Source organism: Hyalella azteca, unplaced genomic scaffold, assembly GCF_000764305.2.
Source record: "Hyalella azteca isolate HAZT.00-mixed unplaced genomic scaffold, Hazt_2.0.2 contig13862, whole genome shotgun sequence".
Lineage (NCBI taxonomy): Eukaryota > Metazoa > Arthropoda > Malacostraca > Amphipoda > Hyalellidae > Hyalella > Hyalella azteca.
Genome location: NW_025943768.1, coordinates 87,894 through 113,128, shown reverse-complemented (window position 1 = coordinate 113,128; position 25,235 = coordinate 87,894). Strand labels below are relative to the sequence as shown.

The window sequence follows — 25,235 nt, the reverse complement described above, 5'->3', positions numbered from 1 at the left end:
AAGTTCGATCATGATTTAGAAATTAATTTCACATTTCAATTCAATTAATACATGAATTTGGATGCAGTCATCACAATGAACATATCTCCAGACCCACGTCATTCTCAATATTTCTTCACTGCCTCAGTAAAGAGATATTGTCTGCGGATTTGTATGTGGCCTCTCGTTGTCTCTTCATTTAGAGCTAGCTTTACTTTTTACCCTGCCTTAAGTCCAAACATTAGTAGTAATTTAGTATGATTATTTTATTTGAGCTCATAACTTGCCAGTAGGAGAGAGTTGTGCCAAGGTCAATCACACTTAGTGTCATGACATTTGTTTGCCCCGTTGTTGATAGTTATTTAGTGCGTCGCTTAATAGTATTCGGCTGCTTGCTGAACTTGGTGTGGTCTTGAGTTTCTCCTGTAAACCGTGCAATGGTATTTAAGGTAACTTATGTTAACAGGTGTTTACCGACGTATCATGTACGGGAAACCATCGCTCAGTCTGTTAAGTTTAACTCTTGTCAGGCCAGTATTGACGATACAGGTCACGTATCAATCAACTATTTGAATCCATAGCTCAGTTGTGAAAATATAGCCAATGTGGGAAAAATTGACTGCTTATTGATAGAACCCTTGTTTTTTCGTTTCAGTTGAATAGATACCTACTCGAGTTGGTAGATGCTCTAATTGGTCATTTGAGAAACTTTATATAGTGTGTTTGTTAGTTTCTCCACACTTGTTAACATGTATGCTTGCTTTCTTTTTTGCTTCCAATGCTGTATGTATTATTGAGTAGGTAACGTCATAATATTGAACAATGACAGGGTAGCAATAGACTTAGTAGATTATTTGGTGATTATAGAATGCAGTTGCTTTCTTTCGTTTTAAAATAGTATTGACCTGATCTCCCTTGACTTAGAGCATAGCAGTGCGAACAATGCCACGCTGGCCTTTATTTAAGATGAAACTAATTCTAGTTGAAATGAGTGATAGTTTCGTTGATGTAATCACATAAAAGGAACAGTCATGCAAACTGACCGCACTGTGAACTGTAGATGCCACGTAACAGACACTAGCAAGGGTTCCGTTATTGACTCGCCCATCCGAGACGTTGTTTTGTTTTAATAAATGTTCAACACTTTGTGTCCGCCTATCGCGTTAAAATAGAACTTGCCATCGTTATGCTCTCGATTCAATAAATATGAAGATGGAAACTTTCGTTTGGATATGCAGAAAACCTTAATATTACCTCAGCTGGGAGCATAACGTAATGATGATCGAGTTCAAAATTATGTATATTAGAACATGAAATATTTATAAATTGACTATGTTCCAAGACGCTAAAATTGCGTGCTGTAGAAGCGATTCAAGTAGTGTAGTTGTGCGCCTGGTCCTTTTTCTTGACTCTGTGTTGGTCTCCCATGTTGAGATGAATGAAGAACAGCGATGCAGCAAACCGAGCCTCCAGGTCGCGCTGGTCCATGTCGTGGCCCCACTCCACGCGCCCCCAGTGCTCAGACTGTCAAAGATTTCCTCTCAAAATTCTCGTCACTGATCACACACTAAAAAAATATTTATGGCTCATTGTCAAAGATATCCCCTCTGAATTCTCGTCACCGATCACACACTAAAAAATATTGATGGCTCATTTTGTCCAAATAGCGACTCGTTTTCTTACTCACCAAACGAGCAGAGCGAGAGCGTAGCATGGTCCAAATTGAATAAGGAGAGAAAATTTTGCTTGGACAGTCTCATTCACTCTACGAAGGCACCCAATCATCTAATACATCCATATATGTATCACGTGTATTATATCATAATTGATTATTTATAACCTTTATATTTTAATGGATAACATGGTGTAGATAATTGCAATCATTGCAATGAATAGGTTCCCTTTATTTCCATAACATTACATGGATTACCTGGAAGTCGACTTCAAGTCTACTGAGTCTAACAGCGTCTCGGGCTGATATCCTTCGCTCCACTGCAGCCAGAGTCAATATAACAGACTTTATCGCGTCAGTTCCGTACAGCATCCCTGCAGGGATGATCGAGTTGTTTATATACCGACTTAGGATTTCGTCCACAAGTGATTTAAGCATCATTTACTGTAAAAATTATTATGAAAATTCGTATTAACTCACAAAGTTATCACCTTTTCACATAGCTATTCCGCCCTTTTCAATCACACTGAACAATTATAACGGAAATTCTTATAAACTCGCTAAGTGATTACCTTTTCACTTTTCACAAAGCTATTCTGCCCATTTCAATCCCACTGAACAATTATAATGAAGATTCGTATAAGCTCACTAAGTTATTACCTTTTCACAAAGCTATTTCGTCCATTTCAATCAGATGTCAACAATTGCTTGAAAAAAAAAATATTCTCTATTCTCAACAAATAAATTACTATTCAAATATTCACTTTCATTCTCAAAGCCCGCAAATCAGCCGGCAAATGTCTGTAAATCCGCCGGCAAATATCTGTAAATCCGCCGGCAAATATCTGTATGCCCAGTGGTTGTGGGAGAGAAACGGCACCGTGATGCCGCTGCACTTGCCTGCCACGGCCCAGTGGTTGTGGGAGAGAATGTGTCTCCTGAGGACGCCCAGCGCAGCGTCCGACACCTCGGCAGGGTTGATGCCCGTCGATGGCTCGATGTTGAGTTTGTAGCGGTCGTTGAACCACCGCAACACAGGCCACCACTGCTCCTCTTGGACAGCGCTGAATTTCTCACTGTTCTGATGAAGAATAACATAGTAAATACGGCAATGAATCGCGAGCAAGGATGTGGATATGTTCTTATGATATAAATTTAATTAAATGTATCACTTTACACAAGGCATGAGTTACAAAATACAGAGCCTTAAACAACAGAAATGATAATTTTCACTAATCGAATCTCAGTTATACTGGAATATCAATGAAAGCGCTATTGACTTCGAAGAACAAGAACAAGAACTCAAAACAATCGTTAAGTTCTTCCTAACTACAATCACGAGCTTGCAAAACGGGTCCTTCCAGATTGTAAGACATTCGAAGAAAATTAGGATGAACTGAAATGATTCAATTTCTGAAACAATGTCATAATAAATATTATTCGGTCTATGTTCATCTTAAAATAGCAAAGTGCCAAGTGCAGCGCGCGTGTTCTTTCTTTTAGCCCTACAATTCTTAAAAAGTTAACGACGCGATCAATATCTAACGATTCCAAGGCATTGACGGAACAACATTAAATTAAACCCTTTGTAACTCAAGCGACATACAGTGGGAAAATAAGTATTTAGTCAGTCACCAATGGTGTAAGTTCTCCCACTTAAAATGATGAGAGAGGCCTGCAATTTACATCATAGGTAGACCTCAACTATCAGAGACAAAATATGAAAAAATTGAGAAAATCATTTTGTTGGACTTTTAAAGATGTTATTTGCAACTAATGGTGGAAAATAAGTATTTGGTCAATAACAAAAGTTCATCTCAATACCTTATCGTATATCGTTTGTTGGCAATGACAGAGGTCAAACGTTTTCTGAAGTCTTTGCAAGGTTGGTACCAGCAACACACTGTTGCTGGTAGGTTGGCCCATTCATCTATGCAGATCTCATCTAAAGCAGTGATGTTTTGGGGCTGTCGGCGAGCAATACGGACTTTCAACTCCCTCTAAAGATTTTCAATGAGGTTGAGATCGGGAGACTGGCTAGGTCACTCCAGGACTTAGAAATGTTTCTTACGAAGCCACTCCTTTGTTGCCCTGGCAGTGTGCTTGGGATCGTTGTTATGCTGAAAGACCCAGCCAGGTTTCATCTCCATTGCCTTGCTGATGGAAGGAGGTTTGCACCCAAAATCTCACGATACATGGCCCCATTCATTCTTTCATGTACACGGACCAGCCGTCCTGGTCCCTTTGCAGAGAAACAGCCCCCAAGCATGATGTTGCCACCCCCATGCTTCACAGTTGGTATGGTGTTCTTTGAATGGAGCTCCGCACTCACTTCCTCCCAAAGATGACTAACTTAAGCTGTGGGATACGTCAGGCACTGCAAGATCTTAGTCCCTGGCGTCGTAGTGTATTGCTGATGGTAGCCTTTGTAACGTTGGTCCCAGCTTTCTGCAGGTCATTCACTAGATCCCCCCTTGTGGTTCTGGAATTTTTCCTCACAATTCTTGAGATCGTTTTGACCCCACGGGCTGAGATCTTGCGTGGAGCTCCAAATCGAGGGAGATTAGTAGTGGTCTTGTAGGTCTTCCATTTCTGATTATTACTCCTACAGTAGATTTCTTCACACCAAGCTGCTTGCCTATTGCAGATTCAGGCTTCCCAGCTTGGTGCAGGTCTATAATTCGGTTTCTGGTTTCCTCCAACAGCTCTTTCGTCTTCACCATAATGGAGTTTCTAGTGTTACTGTTTGAGGTTGTGGGCAGGTGTCTTTTATACTGTTAACGACTTCAAACAGGTTCCGTTAATACAGGTAATGAATGGGGGAAAGTGAAGTCTCTTGAAAAAAGAAGTTACAGGTCTGTGACAGCCAGAAATCTTGATTGTTTGTAGGTGACCAAATACTTATTTTCCACCATAATTTGCAAATAACATCTTTTAAAGTCCGACAAATGATTTTCAAAAAAAAAATTTTTTTTTCACATTTGGTCTCTCATAGTTGAGGTTTATCTATGATGTCAATTGCAGGCCTCTCTCATCTTATTAAGTGGTAGAACTTGCACAATTGGTGACTGACTAGATACTTATTTTCCCCACTGTACCTCGTCTGCTAAGGGCAAGGCAGTCATTCTGCCAAGCGACATACCTCGTCTGCAAAGGGCACGGCAGTCATCCTGCCAAGCGACATACCTCGTCTGCTAAGGGCACGGCAGTCATCCTTAATGTAATAATAAATTATACTCAGTCTATGTTCATCTTCATGCAGCAAAATATCAAATGCAGCGCGCGTTTTCTCTTTTTCAGCCCTACAATTGTTAAGGAGTTATCGACTCGATCAATATCGAACGATTCCGAAGCATTGACAGAACAATATTAAATTAAACCTCTTTTACACTCAAGCGACATACCTCGCCTGCCAAGGGCACGGCAGTCTTCATCCTGCCAAGCGACATACCTCGCCTGCCAAGGGCACGGCAGTCATTCTACCAAGCGACATACCTCGTCTGCCAAGGGCGCGGTAGTCATCCTGCCAAGCGACATACCTCGTCTGCTAAGGGCACGGCAGTCATCCTGCCGAGCGACATACCTCGTCTGCAAACAGCACGGTGTCTGTGGGTAGGAACTCCAACACACTCTCCGCCATGTCCCATTTGCTCACACGATTTGGATTATCCACGACAGTGTAGGATAAACCCGTCTGCAATACAAGAGCAAATGAACAACAAAAAATAAAACATTCAATCACAATTGCAGCAGATAACTTGAGTCCACACAGTTTTTTTTGGTAATCATTCATATATTAGTACACTGAGAACACTTTTTCAGGACACGTTATTGTGATGTTTACAACATACATTTCGTTGACTGTACGCAGTAGCCCAACTAAAATATTTTTAAGATCTTGCATCATTTGCCCTTTATACTTCATTGCCAACGGTATCTAGTTGCCCTGCATTAGATATGGATGTTAAACCCAAATGTTTATGACGCACAAGATGCATAAAAGCTGGAATGATGACATCCTGCACGGCCCTCCACTCTTCGGCCACCGCCAGAGCGAGCGGATAGCTTGGCACCTGCAGAGTAAATTATTTGTGATGAGACTTGCTCCTAACAAAATAAGCTGCATACGAAGAATGAAACGCTGGATATATCTGAATAATAATATCATTAGTCGTCGCAGTTGTTAATATAATTAATGATATGGGAATAGAATAGTTTACTGATAATGAATAATCAATTAGCCATAATGATCTAAATAAAAGCCACAGAGAATACCAAGGTTAAAAACAAGAAAATGAAATAATTTCGTTGAAAGCATGTGCGACTTCTTTTGACCAACTTTTTTTAATAAAAAATAATGCACCTTACGTCAGTTTTGTGGACAAATTATTTCAGAAAATATGACACAATAACTCCTAAAGCATTCAATAGCGAGAACGTCATTACTGCTCATCTTGTACAGAATTTTAGCATAAATACTGACATTTGATGCATTCTACAATGATTACATTAAATACGGATGGAAGAGGTTACCTGCAATACGTTACCCATGGGAGTCTTGAGCTTCCGATGATCTAAATTAACTTCGTAGCAGCCTGATGTACCTGCGACGCTTACATCCTTGTAGAAACGTTTAGCTGCTCATAACAATAACATTATGAAGTTAATACGTTAATAAAAATAAGCGTTTAAAAATTACCTTTGAAAGACCCACTTCTAAAGAGGCCGGTGTCTCCAATGTTACGCACGTACAATGAATTTCTTATTTTATTTATTTTTATATATTTTCAATTTATTCATGCATTCACTCCGACTTTACGCAAGTTTGCGAAATTTCAGATCGATTGGACAGGTAGAAGTGTGTTAAATATCGCTTATAAATATTGGTAGCAGACAAACAACAAGTGAAGTTAAAGCGAACTAGAGAAGTGTTATAAAAATAACTCTAGATTACTGCCGCTATTAACTCGGATATAGCACGTCATATTTTTTACAGAGACACGCACATTTATTCGATGAGAACAGAAACCTAAATTTAGAGAGGCGTTTTTCACCCATTGAACAACTAATTTTGAGCAACAACGTACCAACTTTCACGAAATCTGCGCCCGTTTTTGTAAATTGAAATATTTAAAAAAGGATTTATTATTTCTCTAATAATTTGAGAAAGCAATGAGAAAAATGTACACACAGTTAGAAAAAACTGTGAAAAACGGTCCCACTGGCGTTCTAGTGGCCGGTCGCCCCGTGAAAATAAAACTGTTTCGCCGTTTTCATCAGAGGTTTTACGGATTTTTATTAGAATAGAAATGGCAACACGGTGTTTTATTTAACCTGCCAACCGGCCACTGAAATGCCGGTAATTCCGTGAACGGTAATTTTTCTAACAGTACACTATAATAATATATTTTTGCTTCCTTAACAACCTATGATCACTTTATTTACATACTTCAAAAATGTTTTACTTGGAATAACTGACCGTGTGATGCAGCTCTGCAGCTCGTCACACGCCCGGTGTAGGCAGGGAACAAGAAGCGCGACGTGCCAGCAACCGTCAACTTTTGCACGGCCTTTCCCAACATTTTTTTTCAACTTTTGTCTTAAATTTAATGCGATAACTTGTAGCTTAATTTCAAAACTGACGTGTAGAGATGACACTAAGTCGATGTTTGAAACAAAAAGTTTTGCACAACGTCATCGAATTGGAACACTCTAATTCACTGACAGTATATATATACACTATTATATACTCGACAAAAACAGACAAACATTACGATAAGAAATTATGAGTGCACGATATGAAGTTGTTTCCGAATACCTGTTCCAATGAATAACTTGACACAGATCAAAAACGCATTGCGATGAGATTAAAGTGAGTTTATTAACAATCAATAAAGAGTAGAGACTTCATAGCAACATTAGTAGACTTTATAGCAGGCTTCATAGCAACATTCTTCATAGCAACATTAGTAGAGTAGAGACTTTATAGCAACATTCAACATTATAGCAACATTCATTCATTAGACGCAACATTCATTAGTCGTAGCCTTTATAGCAACATTCATTATAGCAACATTCATTCATTAATCGTAGCCGTATAGCAACATTCATTATAGCAACATTCATTATAGCAACATTCATTCATTAATCGCAACATTCATTAATCGTAGCCTTTATAGCAACATTCATTCATTAGTCGCAACATTCATTAATCGTAGACTTATTCATTAATCGCAACATTCATTAATCGTAGCCGTATAGCAACATTCATTATAGCAACATTCATTCATTAATCGCAACATTCATTAATCGTAGCCTTTATAGCAACATTCATTCATTAATCGCAACATTCATTAATCATAGCCTTTATAGCAACATTCATTCATTAGTCGCAACATTCATTAATCGTAGACTTTATATCAACATTCATTCATTAATCGTAGACTTTATAGCAACATTCATAAGTCTCACCATTATTACAACAATTTAACCACAAGAAGTGCTGAAGCAAGAAATTCTTAAAAGTGTCACCAGCGTCGGGGAACAGAAGGGTTGCTACGCCCCCTACACGAGTGAGGCTCGTGCCCCTGCTTAATCTGGCAGTGCAGTAAAAGTTTTCTCTTAGAAACTCCTTTAGTTTGACAATAAATTTTCATCATGGGTTGATACGCACTGACATTTCTCAGAATGAAAAGTAATACATTTTTCGGACTAAAAAGTAATGAATTTCTCGGAATGAAAAGTAATGAATTTCTCGGAATGAAAAGTAATAAATTTCTCGGACTGAAAAGTAATAAATTTCTCTAACTGAAAAGCAATCAATTTCTCGGAATGAAAAGTAATAAATTTCTCGGAATGAAAAGTAATAAATTTCTCGGACTGAAAAGTAATAAATTTCTCGGAATGAAAAGTAATAAATTTCTCGGACTGAAAAGTACTAAATTTCTCGGAATGAAAAGCAAATTTTAAACATAAATCCCATAAAACATTTTGATAATTGATCAAACACGCAGTAGCGTCTAAGCATCATAAGACTCAAGCGTTTATGGGGGTTTTCATAAGGAATAAAATACGCAACACATCAGTAAAAAAATTCACTCAAGTTACAAACGCTCAATTCACCATGAGTGCCGGCAAATTATTAGCGGGTACTAATAATACCTAATCTAGATTATGCCTACAGAATAAACAAGCAATAAATTGATTAACGCTAAAACAGAATTGAATTGAGAAACTTACATATAACTAAACTCTATAAATGGCATTTTAATTTCAAGTCTGGCAGATACAGTTATCTAAAATATATTTTTTAATAAACAAAAGCATACGCGTATCAAAAGCTTTTATCAAAAACACAATGAGCATTGTTAACAAATTGAAGGTAATTTTCAATAAATAGTGCACATTACAAAGACACAAACTCTAATTCATTGCAGGTAGTAGACTAATAACATTTACTTAAACTCTTTAAATTGCCTCACAAAATTGGTGGCTATTAAAAAAGACTAGGATACCTAAACTGGCAAGTGGCGAGAGAAGTGGTTTTAAATATCTAAATCGACAGTATAAACATGTAAAACTATTCAATCACACACGTTTTATTATAAACATTGACGTATATTCATAATCAGAATTTTAATTCTTAGAAATTGAATAAAACACCAACACTTGAGCCATATGAATACACAACTCAAATGTTTCATTCATTCATTCAATAAAATCCTACCACAGAAACAAAACCAAAACTCCAAAAACAAAAAAAAAAAATAAAACGAGAACTCGACTGTGAAATTTTCACAATGCAACGTCCTTCTTTAGCGAACGAACTGATGAAAATCGAACCCTAGTTATCAGGAGGTATACCAAAAGTGTGCACTCCTCAGTAGTTCAGGGGCCATACTTTCAAAACTCGCTAAGTGAACGTAAGTACTTACGCTCTATTTTCTTGTCTATGATTGGTGGATTTTGCTTATGAGGCCGTCAATGATTGGCTGATGAACTTACGATCTCTTAACTTTTTCAGAAAGTATAGGCCCTGGAAGTACTTACGCTCTATTTTCTTGTCTATGATTGGTGGATTTGGCTTGTAAGGCCGTCATAAATTGGCTGATGAACTTACGATCTCTTAATTTTTTTCAGAAAGTATAGGCCCTGGAAGTACTTACGCTCTATTTTCTTGTCTATGATTGGTGGATACTTTCAAAGCTCGCTAAGTGAACGTTAGTACTTACGCTCTATTTTCTTGTCTATGATTGGTGGATTTTGCTCGAAAGGCCGTCAATGATTGGCTGATGAACTTACGATCTCTTAACTTTTTTGAAAGAATAATGCACGTAAGTACTTACGCTGTATTTTCTTGTCTGTGATTGGTGGATTTTGCTCGAAAGGCCGTCAATGATTGGCTGATGAACTTACGATCTCTTAACTTTTTTTTAAAAGTATAGGCCCAAGCCATCAAATATGGGCTGATCGAGGAGATCAGGTTGAACGAGCAAAGGCTCGTCTGGTCCAAGCGATGATCACTAGTGCGCTTATGACGCTGTGCAGTACTAGCGCGGGGTCCAGGTCGCAGTGCTGCTGGTAGAGCCAGTCCAGTGCTGGGCAGAGGTGGGCATTTGTGCACGCCTTGGGTAGGCTGCTGCCCAGGACACCCACTTGCTTGAGGTATTGCACCAGCGGAGGATGGCTTACACTGAACACCGGGAAATATTCTCCTTCTTCTCGCCTGCGCCACCAGTTGCCGCTTGGGCTGTGAATTTGAGAAGGTCATAAGTTTTGCTTAATTTATTATAATAAACAGACGCTAATAATAATTACGAGATCTTAAATAGGAACGGCACGTGAATTTGAGAAGGCTAAAGTTTTGCTTAATGTATTATAAACAGACGGTAACAATAATTACAAAGTCTTTAATAGGAACGGCACTGCAAATGATGATGTCTATGCAAGAGAAGGGTCCTTTATCTTACATCGCCGTTTTGGAACACAACCGAAACATGGAAATATTTAACGTCTAAACAGAAACGCTCGTCTGCAGTCAAATCAAAGCAGAATATAGCGAACGCCAAAACAAATACTCAAAATATAGTCATCCCTGTAAAAACATACATACGTCAACGTAGCTTGACAAGCAAGCTAAGTGAGAAGCAAGAAGAAAACGTGACGAAACAAGAGCCTGGCGACACGTAAGCTCGTACCACATTTAGATTCAAAACAAGATGGCCGAACAATTCAAGATGAACGATCGGTGTCGGAATAGTAACAGTCGCTTACAGTCAGATTTATAGCACAGTCAGCCCGTTCACTGTCAGCTCACAGATGAATATAGCGAAAACCACAACCCTAACAAAATTTGGAGTCGCCCCAGCTTCTGGTAATGCAAATCAGAAGCTGACGCGTCTGTAAATTTTCACTGGGAATATAGTCCACGGTCGAAAAAAGCTTACATCGCAGTTAGATGTAACCGAGATCAAAACGGAGCCGGGGACCGTACGCCCACTTCAGCCACGTTCAGATTACTACTAATAAATACTAATGCATTAGCCGTAGCAAAGCAAACATTGTAGACTAGGTCTTAAATAATGCACGTTATTTTGCACTTGTTTGGACTACAGAGAAAAACCACTATTAATATCATTTCATACCACGTCAGAAAGTAATTTTTATAAGCCTAAGGCAGTAAATTCAATTAGGACTTGATAGCTAAAACACCATCGATGACGACTTACTCGTTCAGCGCGGTGTAGAAGTAGAGGTACTTCTTGGCTCTGATGAACTTCGGAGGAGTCTTGCGCCACTCAGATTCAGGATCAAGTAGCCTGGCAGAACACGAGGAGAGATTTGCCATATAAGTATTAACTCGTTACACATTAGAAATATAAGTATTAACTCGTTACTCATTAGCCATATAACTATCAACTCGTTACACATTATAAATATAAGTATTAACTCGTTACTCATTAGCCATATCACTATTAACTCGTTACTCAGTAGCCATATAACTATTAACTCGTTACTCAGTAGCCATATAACTATTAACTCGTTACACATTAGAAATATAAGTATCAACTCGTTACACATTCGAGGAAGGCAGTTGAACAAGTGAATCTCTATGAGCTCCACAGAACTGCGTAACAGAGGCGCGGATAAAACGAAAAAAAAATATAACTCAATACTCACTGCAGTGAGTGACAGAGAGCGCATTTTCTCGTCCGTCCGTCCATGAAGTCACGGACGGACGGACGGACATGACGAGCACAATAGCGCCTTTTTTCCATAAATGAGAAAATGCGCTAAAAAGGAGTGGTGAAAGTTGAATATTTAAGATTGAGGAAACCTCCATTTCAACTGATGCAAACATTCCAGACTGGTATTTTTCAGAATAGAAATCGCAATCCAAGTCTTTCCCCACGTTCTCATACACGCGATCTGTACTATGCTGCTTCATTTAAACAAGTTACAAAATGCAAACCTGCACAACATTTTTTTCTGCGAATTTAGGCAAGAATTTTTACGAATTTAGGCAAGAATTTCAGCGAATTTAAGCAAGAATTTCAGCGAATTTAGGCAAGAATTTCAGCAAATTTAGGCAAGAAAAGGACCATAAGTCATTACTTATTTGTATGTACAGGATCAAAACCTCAGCGTTGGTGAAGGTCTCTCACCTGACGACCTCAGGAGCGCCCTGTAGGAGCCTGTAGGCGGTGCTCAGCAGCCACGGGTTGTTGTTGTAGGAGCCCAGCGCAGCGAACCACAGCTGCCAGTCCAGCCGCGGTTGATGGGGAGCTGTACAAGATAGGCTAGTAAGAATTTGAAATAAATTCAAATAAGAACTTGAATATATATATATATATATTAACTTGAACATATAATAACTTGACATACAATAACTTGAACCACAGATGCCAGTCTAACCACGGCTGATGGGGAGCTGTACAAGACAGGCTAGTAAGAATTTAAAATAAATTCAGAAAAGAATTTGAAATAAATTCCCAATAGGAACTTGAAAGATTGTCCAGTAAGCATTTAAAATATAAAAGCAGTCACACACAAATAATCTGTGCAGCATAATCTGTGCACATTTCTTGCATGAAAAGCAAATATTTAGAAAGTTCTCAGTCGTAATTTCTCTTGTGCTTTAGCTTACGGCATTCTCAGGATCTACGAGTATAATAATTAGTCTAATAATTAGTAGTAATTATTATTAGTAGTACACTGTTAGAAAAAACGGTGAAAAAACGGTCCCACCGGCATCCTAGTGGCCGGTCGCCCCGTGAAAATGAACGGTTTCGCCATTTTTATCAGATGTTTTACGGATTTCTAGTGTTAAATTGGAATAAAAACGGTGAAACGGTGTTTCTTTTCACGTGCCGACCGGCCACTGAAACGCCGGTAATACCGTTAACGGTCATTTTTCTAACAGTGTAGTAATTACTAGTAATAATTAGTATAAATTAGTATAATCATTCTTATAATAATTAGTATAGTCATTCGTTTAATAATTGGTATAATAATTTGTATAATACTTCGAATAATAATTCGTATAATAATTCAATAAATATGCACACACCAACAATAGGAGGTACACGGTCGAGGCGGCCGGGCTTGTAAGGAAACTCGTACTCCTTCCAGGGCCCCGACACGTCGTTCGCGCCCTCCAGGACCACCTCAGGTCGCCCTCCTACACCAGTCATGGTCCTGAAGAGGCCGTAGGAGGACGTGAGGTGCATGCGGTCCGACCCAGCAGCGTATGCCCGCGTCAGGATGGGCGACAACTGACGTTGTGTCTCCGGATCCAGCGAAGTGTATGGAACCTGATCGCCATGGAAATTAAATAATAATTCGGGGAAAATTCAAATAGCACCACAATAGTCAAGTCTGGTAGTACCGGTAAACGTAACTGTTGTAAATGATAAACCAAAATAAAAAGATAATCCAATCCCACTATTTTTCTTATGTAGATAAACGATTATTGCGATATATAAAAATTAGTTGAAAATTTGTTAAATTCGAAACGAAGGACTAAATTACTAAATTGAATTTTATGTAGGAATTTATTTATACAACATACTCAAGGATGTAAAACAAGATCTTATTATTGAACTGCATTTTTGATCAAACAGTGCGGCGCTCGTGCAAGGGAGTTTTACTTCACTTAACGTTTCCGTGAGAATACTATTTATTTTCTAAATATTCCGTTGCTTTTTATACTTCAACTTTCCGCTGTTATTTTTTTATTAGACTAATAACTACATATAAGAAAGCCGTGTCAATTTAATGTAGAATTTTGTTATTCCATAGAAATAAATGAGAACACTAAAAAAGTAATTTTGGTCGGTGTGTTGCCATCAAGTTGTCGTAGCTCTAGGACTAAGTCGATGAGCTACATTTTTTGGTAAAATGCAACTATATGCCAGGCAGCTCGAGCATAGTCAGTAGTCACATATTCAAAAAGAAGGCTAATAGGGGAGGACAAACAAACAAGTTAAATAAGCTATGATAATATGATTTGCACCATAATATTATCAAAAGAAATTATTTACTGCAGCCTAATAAAGAAGACCTGCAGTTGAAAGGCATAAGAATAGACTGTTGTATAATTTAAATCCCACTTTAATCGTCACTTTATAGTCATTTTAAATCCCACTTCAATTTATATAGCCCAGACTAACTAAGGGATCCACTTTAAGTAGTAATGTCGTTTTGCTCACACATTGAATAATATATTTCTTGAATATCGTCTCACAAAAATAACACACTGAAAATTAAAAAAGACGTATTTTCTTGAAAAAATACTAGCAAAAAAGCTTTTATGTCAAAGTGACAGCATTTTAGCAAAAAGTGACAGCATTTTAGCGGACCGAACAAGTGTTCCTAATGTCAGAGTTATAAGACAGCTCGCCAAGTGCTCAGGGGCCATACTTTCAAAACTAGCCAAGTGAACGTAAGTACTTACGCTCTATTTTCTTGTCTATGATTGGTGGATTTTGCTTGAAATGCCATCAATGATTGGCTGGTGAACTTACGATCTCTTAACTTTTTTTGAAAGTATAGGCCCTGATAAATAAAAGATAGTCAAGAATGCCACATGAACTGTTCCCTCACCAACGATATGGCATTCTATCATATGGCCCTCACCAACGATATGGCATTCTATCATATGGCCCTCACCAACGATATGGCGATATGGCATTCTATCATATGGCCCTCACCAACGATATGGCGATATGGCATTCTATCATATGGCCCTCTGGTAATACCGTTAACGGTCATTTTTCTAACAGTGTAGTAATTACTAGTAATAATTAGTATAATAATTAGTATTAACATTCTTATAATAATTAGTACAGTCATTCGTTTAATAATTGGTATAATAATTTGTATAATACTTCGAATAATAATTCGTATAATAATTCAATAAATATGCACACACCAACAATAGGAGGTACACGATCGAGGCGTCCGGGCTTGTAAGGAAACTCGTACTCCTTCCAGGGCCCCGACACGTCGTTTGCGCCCTCCAGGACCACCTCAGGTCGCCCTCCTACACCAGTCATGGTCCTGAAGAGGCCGTACGAGGACGTGAGGTGCATGCGGTCCGACCCAGCAGCGTATGCCCGCGTCAGGATGGGCGACAACTGACGTTGTGTCTCCGGATCCAGCGAAGTGTATGGAACCTGATCGCAATGGAAATTAAATGATAATTTAGAGAAAATTCAAATAGCACCACAATAGGTTAAGTCTGGTAGTACTGGTAAAGGTAACTGTTGAAAATAATCAAGCAAAATAAATAGATTATCCATTGGGAAAATTCGAACAAGTCTGGTAGTACTAGTAAACGTTACTGTTGTAAATGATCAAATGAAATAAATAGATTATCCAATCTCACTATTTTTCTTATAGATAATCGACTATCGCGATACACAAAAAAAAATTGAGAATTTTGTGAATTCAGAACGAATGAATAAATTTCGAAATTTAATTCTATGTAAAAATTTATTAATACAATACACTCAAGAATATAATGTAAGATCTTATTATTAAATTTAATGCAAGATCTTATTTTTGATCTAACAATTAGACGCTCCTGCAATGAAGCTTTATTTCACTTGACGTTTCTGTTGGAATGCTGTTTATTTTCTTAATAGACTTCCGCTGAAATGACTATAAGATAACAGCGGCAATTTAATGTAGAATTTTGTTATTACATATAAATAAATGAGAATTTTATAAAAGTAATTTTGGTGGGCATATTGTCATCAAGTTGTTGTTAACGCATTTTCTCATTTACGGAAAAAATGCACTATTGCACTCGCCATGTCCGTCTGTCTGTCCGTCCGTCCGTCAGTGACCTCAAGTTTTCGTCGACAAGAAAATGCGCTCTCTGTCACTCACTGCAGTGAGTACTGAGTTATATTTTTCTTTGAATATGTACTCGAGCTCGACTCGAACTAACCTCGAGCTTGGTCACATATTAAAAAAAAGTCAGAACGTGTTCCAAAAGACTAAAATATATTCAATTAACAATAGACAATTTCCTAAGACATCTTAAGTCTCAAATTAAACAATTTTATACAAATATATATACTGAGCAGAAACTGAAGTATAGATTAATGTAGTATTTAGTATTCATTCATTTGTTTCATTCGCTTATTATTATTACTCTATTTTAGCCATAGTTCTCCTATCTCACAGTCTCCGCACGCTATCTAAATACACTCTCATTCACAGCCACAGGTCAGACAACCTTAAAATAAGACAAAATTATAATCGGACAAAATTATAATCGGACAAAATTATAATCCGACAAAATTATAATCCGACAAAATTATAATCACTGCTATCTATTCGTCACTCATAACCTTTGCCATTACACTCACCCAATTCCCTCAAAATCCCATCATCCTCACCAGAACCATTCCCTCTCAAACTTCCCCCATTCCACCATCAGATCCTCTAATTTCCTTCACACCATATCACACACAAACCACTTACCTCCCTCCCCTCATTCCCTTCGTATGTACATCCCTTCACACCGGCACCCACACACCAAACATACACACCTCTGCTGCCATCATACATGCATTCACACTCAGCATTGCCTTCACTGCCAAGAGTGAATGGAATAGACAGTAATACTGTCTAGTAGAGGAGGACAAACAAGCAAGTTAAATAAGCTATGATAATAATATTTTTACCATAATATTATCACAAGAATTTATTAACAATACTGCAGCCAAGAAAAGAAGGCCTGAATTTGAAATGCATAAGAATAGAACGTTATATAGGTAATCTAAATCCCACTTTAATCGTCACTTTATAGTCATTTTAAATCCCACTTTAGTTTATACAGTATAGAATAATAATATCGTTTTGTTCACACATTATACAATAATTTTTCTTAAATATAGTCTCAACAAAATAATAACACAATAAAAATTTAAAAAGACGTGTTTTGTTAAAAAAAATACTAGCAAAAAAAGCATTTATGTCAAAGTGACAGCATTTTAGCGGGCCGAACAAGTGTTCCTAATGCCAGAGTTATAAGACAGTTCGCCAAGTGCTCAGATAAACAAAAAGATAGTCAAGAATGCCACATGAACTATTCCCTTACCAACGATATGGCGAAGAGCAACCAGCCAAGAGGCAGTAGCCAAAGGTAGGCAGTCAAAAAGATAGTCAAGAATGCCACATGAACTATTCCCTTACCAACGATATGGCGAAGAGCAACCAGCCAAGAGGCAGTAGCCAAAGGTCGTGAAGACAAGAATGCCACATGAACTGTTCCCTCACCAGCGATATGGCGAAGAGGAAGCCAGCCAGGAGGCAGTAGCCAAAGGTCGTGAAGACAAGAATGCCACATGAACTGTTCCCTCACCAGCGATATGGCGAAGAGATGTGTATAAGAGACAGAGATATATGTCTATTNAGTTTGCTGAGGAGTCCTCGTGGCACGAGCACGGCGTCGGCCAGCGCCTCTACGGCCGTGATGACCAACGACACGACACCCACGCCAACGCTTGCGGGTACCGCCATGTGAACCCACTCCTTCAGTTGCGTCTTGGTGAACGCTGAAAACATTGAATGTAATGAGTATGATGTGAACGTTATGAGTAAGAGTATTTATGTATGAGTATGATCTGAACGTTATAAATGATGCGTTGTCATACATACAGTCGTGCTCATTGAGAATACACTAACGTGGACAAAATTAGTTGTAGAACGTGCTTGATCTGGACGGTATTAATGATGCATAAATACATTTTTTTTATCATTAGATAAATTCTAAAACATGCCCATACAACTGGAATATCTCGAACGTTGAACATACATTAATGATTCATACATATATTATTAATAATGTATACATACAGTCGCGCTCATTGATAATATAATAACGTGGAAAATAATGAGTTATAGAACATGCTTTATCTGAACGTTATAAATGATGCGTAATCATACATACAGTTGCGCTCATTGATAATATAATAACGTGGAAAATAATAAGTTATAGAACATGCTAGATCTGAACGTTATTAATGATACGTAATCAAACATAGAGTCGCGCTCATTGAGAATATAATAACGAGGACAAAATGATTATAGAACATGCTAGATCTGAAAGTTATAAATGATGTTCACCAACGATATGGCGATATGGCATTCTATCATATGGCCCTCACCAACGATATGGCGATATGGCATTCTATCATATGGCCCTCACCAACGATATGGCAATATGGCATTCTATCATATGGCCCTCACCAACGATATGGCGAAGAGTAAGCCAGCCAAGAGGCAGTAGCCAAAGGTCGTGCAGAGCGTCGCCAGTTTGCTGAGGAGTCCTCGTGGCACGAGCACGGCGTCGGCCAGCGCCTCTACAGCCGTGATGACGAACGACACGACACCAACGCCAACGCTTGCAGGTACCGCCATGTGCACCCACTCGTTCAGTTGCGTCTTGGTGAACGCTGAAAACATTGAATGTAATGAGTATGATGTGAACGTTATGAGTATTTATGTGTGAGTATGATCTGAAGGTAATAAATGATGCGTAATCAAACATACGTAATCAAAGTCGCCGCCATGTGCACCCACTCGTTCAGCTGCGTCTTGGTGAACGCTGAAAACATTGAATGTAATGAGTACGATGTGAACGTTATGAGTATTTATGTATGAGTATGATCTGAAGGTAATAAATGATGCGTAATCAAACATACGTAATCAAAGTCGCCGCCATGTGCACCCACTCGTTCAGTTGTGTCTTGGTGAACGCTGAGAACGTTCAATGTAATAAATTATATAGGTAACACTTTTGATCTGAATGTTATAAATGATGCGTAATCAAACATACAGTCGCTGCCATATGCACCCACTCGTTTAGTTGCGTCTTGGTGAACGCTGAAAACGTTCAATGTAATAAATTATCTAACATGTTTGATCTGAATGTTATAAATGATGCTTAATCATACATACAGCTCCGCTCATTGATGATACAATAACGTGCAATATAATGAGTAAGAGAATATGCTACATCTGAACGTTATAAATGATACGTAATCATGGATACAGTCGCGCTTATTGAGGATATAATACCGTGCAATGTAATGAGTTATAGAAAATGCTTGATCTGAACGTTATAAATGATACGTAATCATACATACAGTCGCGTTCATTGATAATATAATAACGTGCAATGTAATGAGTTATAGAACATGCTAGATCTGAACGTTATAAATGATGCGTAATCAAACATACAGTTGCGCTCATTGAGAATATAATACGGTAACGAGGACAAAATGATTATAGAACATGCTAGATCTGAACGTTATAAATGATGCGTAATCATGGATACAGACGCGTTCATTAAGTAGTAGGATTCAAAGTAGGAATAAAGCCACAGCGACCGACGAGTAAGATGTGAAAATTAATAAGTCTTGAAAGAAAGGAAAAATAACAGAAAATATTTCGCGACTCAGCAATTGTGTGTGAATATCAAAGAAATATGCCAAGAAGAAAATGAACTACTCTCGCTGAGATGTCGAAATTAGATACAATAATGCAATAATGTATTAAAATACAAATAATTATTCCATTTCATTTTAAAGTGTAAAAATATTTTAGAAGTTATCTAATGACCAAAAAAATTAATCGAATGTTTATGTAATTTATCTTATGATTAAAGGAGATTACAATGATCTTGATTGACTGAAATACGATCAGGTACAAAAGGATTATAGGTTGGGTTGGAAGTGAACACTGCTTACCAATTCTTGACTCGATGGTCCAGTTGACAGGATTGACTTTGAGGTCAAAAAGATGCGTGGTAAAATAGATGAGCAGAAGCAAGATGAGCCAATAGCCCAGTCTGCTCAGCGCCGACTTCAGCATCGTCAGGAAACTCAGAGACAAGTCACGGACTGTCAAGTAGAGGAATAACGCTACAGGTTAAGATCACGGAGGGAGAATATATACGTAAGTATAATTCAAAACCCTTCCCTCTCTTCACATAAATTATAAAAAATTTTAATTTTGTAATTAGGAAACTCAAAGACAAGTCACGGACTGTCAACAACAGGAATAACGCTACAGGTTAAGATCACGGAGGGAGAATATATACGTAAATATAATTCAAACCATCTCCCTCTCTTAACACAAATTATAAAAATTGTAATTATTGTAAAATAATACCATACTCATGTAAAATTTAAACCCCCTCCCTCACTTCACATAAATTATAAAAAATTGTAATATTGTGATTATTGTGATGTAATTGTCCTTGACATTGCAAATTATATGAATAATTTATTCATCTTGCACAATTTTAAACGAATTTGTATACAATTTAGCTTGAAGGAGATAAAATGACTTAAATTACTAAATGACTTTTCAATTAAATGACTTTTATTATTACACAAAAAATTTCAAAACCAGAAAAAATTAAAAGAAAAAAACAAATTAAAAAAAAATAAAATAAAAGTACTGATGATATTGTAACGAACCATGTCTGTAACCGAGATGCTTGTCGTCCAGCAGCGAGAGGCAAAGCAGCAGCGTCAACAAGTTGAAGAAGTTGTAATTTCCAGTCAAGATAATGCTAACTTGCAGCAACACCTGCAACACAGGAACAAACAAATCATTCACGACCAAATAAAGTAAACCATTACTAAAAAAAATACAAACCTTAAGTAATTGCAGAGAACAAAGAATAGTTACCAATTTAATTTATAATCTAAGCGCTCTCACAGACGTTCAGCTACCGTCTACATCTACCCTCCCCGTCTACATCTTCAATAAAATAGACCATTACTAGAACAATAAAACACTACAGTAATTGCAGAGAAGAAAGGATAGTCAACAATTTAATTTAAAATCTAAGAACAATTGAGAATAGAACATGAAGGCTCTGCTGCACATCATAAGTAAAGTACTAAATTTTAATTCAATGCATAGCAGAGCAGAAATTACAATGAAATATTGAACGAATTTCTTAACAGTGCGCTTGACCAAATTTACCTGAAAATTTACCAAATTTACCTGAGAATTTACCAAATTTACCTGAGAATAGAAAGCAATAATTCTATGGTCTCTGATGGGCGAGAAAAACAGTACAGGCATCGCTATTTCGATGACGTAAGTGGCGACGACACAGAGCTTGTGGAACCACACAGGGAGGTGGTGAGCGAACCACGCCAGACCCGTGGGGATGCATTGGGACTCGTAGTGAACCGTGAGCGCTGTGTGAACCAGGGGTGATATGTATTAATAGGTGGGTGAACCAGGGGTGATATGTATTCATAGGTAGGTGAACCAGGGGTGATATGTATTCATAGGTAGGTGAACCAGGGGTGATATGTATTAATAGGTGGGTGAACCAGGTTCTCAATATCGACTTGAACTTATGGCTTGTATTGATATAGTTAAGCGAGGGAGAACGAGATTTAGGAAATCAATATTGGCATTTTTATTCATCAATTCATAATTTTGGAATATCTCGGTACAAAGATTTAGCGGTGCAGGGCAACCAAAACCTCAGGTATAACATCCTTCAAGGGGGTAAATAAAGAACATATCGCGTGTTAATCTCTTGCCACTGGGAAATAGAAGTCCCACATAGCAATTCCTTGCCACTGGGAAATACAAGTCTCACATAGCAATTCCTCAACACTGAGGAATGTTATCCTCACCTGTAAGTCCCCACCACGTGGGGCATTGACTCTGAAGTTTAACAATCCCTGAAGCGAACATGAGACGAAACAGCAGCCAGCGCAGGAGCCAGAACGTGACGTGGGTGCGGGGCGTGGGCAGACGGGTGGGCTTTGAGGGCCCCGTGAGTGGGGCGGCTACGACGCACAGCCAACCCACCTCCATCAGCAGGGAGTCCCTGAGCACATGTGTGGGCAGATGGGTGGGCTTTGAGGGCCCCGTGAGTGGGGCGGCTACGACGCACAGCCAACCCACCTCCATCAGCAGGGAGTCCCTGAGCACATGGAATGGATTAATGAGTGGGCGGGCAAATAACAAAGAGAGAAATATAACAGAGTGAGAGAAATATAAGAGAGAGAGAGAAAAAAATAAGAGCGAGAGAAATATAACAGAGTGAAAGAAATATAAGAGAGAGAGAAAAAAAAGCGCGGGAAATGTAATAATAAGAGCGAGGGAAATATAATAGAGCGAGAGAAATATAACAGAGCGAGGGAAATGTAATAGAGCAGGAGAAATGTAACAGAGCGAGAGAAATATAACAGAGTGAGAGAAATATAACAGAGTGAGAGAAATATAACAGAGCGAGAGAAATATAACAGAGCGAGAGAACTGTCAGGTCTCAAAGTACCTATAAATTTAAATGATTGATAAGAGATCGAGTCTATGAGCAAAGTAGAAATAAAAAGTATTTGAAACGCTTATACATTTAAAATCTAGAGAAAAAGCTCAGTTGATAAGAAAAAGTAACAATATTTTTGTGTTACAAGTAACGATAATAAAAAGTAAATAATCGGTCAGGATTTTTTTACAACAGTTATATTTGAAGATGTTATGAAGGAAGTAATAAGCCAACAAAATGAATTAAAACTTGCTAAACTCAAAGCGTAACTCACCACTGGAAATATAGAAAAGTTTGCCCAAGATTTAGCAGCGACGAGTAGGCGATGACGAGGAACAGGAACGTCGCTGAGGAGCAGAAAGCCCCCCACAGAAAGCTGCAAATAAGACAAAACTTTTTCATTAGAAATTAAATTTTTTTCTTCTCGATTTGATTTATTTATTAGAAATAAATCAAATCAAAGAGAAATAGAAGGTGCGCAGCGATAACTTTCCTTATAGAGGAAGTCTATGATCTCTTAAATATCCTGGTGATCTTTCACAAACCACTTTCGCCTCCCAGGGTTTGTAAGAATCATGAGCTAGATAAAAGGAATGGTTGATAGTCTTTATGGTACGATATGGTATGGTTAGTTATGGTACATTCTCTCAATCTCTGTACTAGACCGGAGGAATGTACGGACTCCTAAACCCAAATATTTTCTGAGGTCAAGGGCGGTTTGTATTACACGGAACAATCTATTATCTAGAGTAGGTATAAAACAAGCAAAAAGAACCTTTGTTTGCAAAGTAAAAAATCACGGCTCATACCAATGGCATTTATCCACCTTCATTACGGGAACAAATGGCTTTTATCTGTGGATTTCTCGATTGTCAATCATATATTTATTCTCTTTATGTTGAGGATTAGGTGAGAATTCGTGATCTCTCATTGAAACAATAAAATTTGGCATGCGCTTCCTAAATATCTAATCCAACGCGTCCATCTCGACACGTAATTAAATAATCTAACCAGCCATGCTCGCCATGCTCGCCTTAACACGTTCAACCCATGTTCAGGCTGCATAATTATGCAACGTTATAATCGCACTAAGTTAGTACGACATAGGCACAGTTGTAACTATCACGATGCAGTCCTACAGGGGTTAAATCCTCTACCTCAGCGTCTCCGTCTTAACCCTCTACCGCCGTATGTCACAGTCCGGAAACATAACTTTCAACTAAAATTATTCGTAAACTATTGAGTGTAGCAACCTGACGACGTTTGTACAAAACAGAGAACATGTTAAAGTTGTCGTACGTGGCGGCAACCATCAGTGCAAGTCATTTTGCGCTCACTAGAACGTATCCTTTTTGGGAAGTAGGCGCGTGACAATATTGCTCCGGTTACTCGTGTCAGGCGGTAGAGGGTTCAAGTCGTACGTGGCGGCAACCATCAGTGCAAGTCATTTTGCGCTCTATAGTAACGTATCTTTTTTGGGAAGTAGGCTTGTGACAATATTGCTCCGGTTACTCATGTCAGGCGGGAGAGGGTTAAAGTCGTACGTAGCGCAAGTCAAGTCGCATCAGTGCAAGTCATTTTGCGCTCACTAGCAAGGAATCCTTTTTAGGGAAGTAGGCTTGTGACAATATTGCTCCGGTTACTCATGTCAGGCGGTAGAGGGTCAACACGTGACTACCTGCACTCACCCAAGAGCAGACGTGAAGGCCGCCATGAGCGCCACCAGCTCCATGGCGTGCGCAGTGCTGAGCTGCAGCGCAGGCGCCAGACACACGAGCGTGAGGCGGTCGCTGAGACACGCGCGCACCGTCGGGTAGGTCTCGACCAGCCCGTGGGAGGGGAGGATGCCGCGGGGACCATACAGACCTGGACCAGCATTGATAAACTCATGCAATGGATGTAAGATAGCGATGATTATAATATTTAATTTCTGGATAGACCGCCTCCGAATAAAGACCTGCGCCAGCATAGAAAAACTCATGCAACAACGGATGTAAGATAGCGATGTATTATAGTATTCAATTTTTGGATAGACCGCCTCCGAATCAAGACCTGCGCCAGCATTGATAAATTTATGCAACAGATGCCATAGCTCAAACTGTGATGGTTGTCAGTGTCCACTTTTATGCAGAGTTTCACCAAGGAGTGTTTCTTCACAAGAAACGGTAATAGAAATTATTATGAAAACAAACTTATCAGAAGGGTTTCAGTAATAAATTCAGTAAAGAAATCTGCATTCAAAAATTGCATTAATGCTAAATTTCTTTGATCGAAGGTTTCTACTCATCACATATAATTATGCAGAAAATTCTAACTAAAAACGGTATCTTGACGGAATATTAGCGGAGAATTCCATCCTGTATTATGATTCTATGCATTTTGAAACACGTAGAGTGAAAACAATCTACTTAATTGAAAGTATCGTTTGCATCTATGACAGAATTTTCCGTCTCCACGAGCTTCATCACAATCGTACTACATTCAAAAACCCCCACAGAATTGGCTGAGATATTATATGGGTTAAAGCTCACCTCTGATTTGCAGGTACAAAGAAACGAAAGCGATCAAGTAGATCATGCACATATACTTGAGAAAGCAATGCTGTGTGTGGCTCACGTCCAGTGCCATATTGCAGATCGTATGAAGAAATTGATCTAACTGCTCTAACAAAATGCGCGCGACCAAACCATCTGCAATCGAACAATCATTAGATGATATCACTATGGCCCTGCCATTCCATTAATTTCCGTCACTCGTATT

At 38.4% G+C, this 25,235-nt stretch overlaps 2 protein-coding genes across 3 annotated transcripts; both read right to left on the bottom strand.

The window, feature by feature from the left end:
* Positions 1 to 4: 4 nt before the first annotated feature.
* On the bottom strand, positions 5 to 7,308 carry LOC108682904 (ATP synthase mitochondrial F1 complex assembly factor 2-like). 2 transcript variants are annotated; one of them, XM_018172159.2, is made up of 7 exons: positions 7,131 to 7,308; positions 6,185 to 6,291; positions 5,641 to 5,724; positions 5,235 to 5,345; positions 2,552 to 2,732; positions 1,910 to 2,025; positions 5 to 1,503 (listed from the first exon to the last, which is right to left on the bottom strand). In XM_018172159.2, exons 1-7 carry the CDS (start codon positions 7,231 to 7,233, stop codon positions 1,351 to 1,353), a joined length of 855 nt encoding a protein of 284 aa, XP_018027648.1. In that variant the 5' UTR covers positions 7,234 to 7,308; the 3' UTR covers positions 5 to 1,350. The 2 variants fall into 2 exon arrangements, with proteins under 2 accessions (XP_018027648.1, XP_018027649.1); XM_018172160.2 differs by having other exon boundaries at positions 6,185 to 6,288.
* A 2,820-nt stretch (positions 7,309 to 10,128) lies between these two features.
* Positions 10,129 to 25,160, bottom strand: LOC108682900 (lipase maturation factor 2-like). The gene is made up of 13 exons (XM_018172154.1): positions 25,007 to 25,160; positions 24,164 to 24,341; positions 22,750 to 22,851; positions 21,838 to 22,130; positions 21,209 to 21,387; positions 20,653 to 20,764; positions 19,918 to 20,070; positions 18,720 to 18,773; positions 18,416 to 18,621; positions 15,084 to 15,327; positions 12,316 to 12,436; positions 11,380 to 11,469; positions 10,129 to 10,400 (listed from the first exon to the last, which is right to left on the bottom strand). Exons 1-13 carry the CDS (start codon positions 25,101 to 25,103, stop codon positions 10,130 to 10,132), a joined length of 2,100 nt encoding a protein of 699 aa, XP_018027643.1. The 5' UTR covers positions 25,104 to 25,160; the 3' UTR covers position 10,129.
* Positions 25,161 to 25,235: the final 75 nt, after the last annotated feature.

Excerpts from the sequence above, each read along its gene's own strand:
- LOC108682904 (XM_018172159.2), bottom strand. The coding sequence starts at position 7,233 with ATGTTGGGAAAGGCCGTGCAAAAGTTGACGGTTGCTGGCACGTCGCGC. Across the intron at positions 6,292-7,130 it reads CTGCAGAGCTGCATCACACG|CAGCTAAACGTTTCTACAAG; the intron begins GTCAGTTATTCC and ends TATTGTTATGAG. Across the intron at positions 2,026-2,551 it reads CAACCACTGGGCCGTGGCAG|GGATGCTGTACGGAACTGAC; the intron begins GCAAGTGCAGCG and ends TCATCCCTGCAG.
- LOC108682900 (XM_018172154.1), bottom strand. The coding sequence starts at position 25,103 with ATGGCACTGGACGTGAGCCACACACAGCATTGCTTTCTCAAGTATATG. Across the intron at positions 22,131-22,749 it reads ACTTTTCTATATTTCCAGTG|GGACTCCCTGCTGATGGAGG; the intron begins GTGAGTTACGCT and ends CCATGTGCTCAG. Across the intron at positions 18,622-18,719 it reads CATGGCGGCGACTTTGATTA|CGTTCACCAAGACGCAACTG; the intron begins CGTATGTTTGAT and ends CAATGTTTTCAG.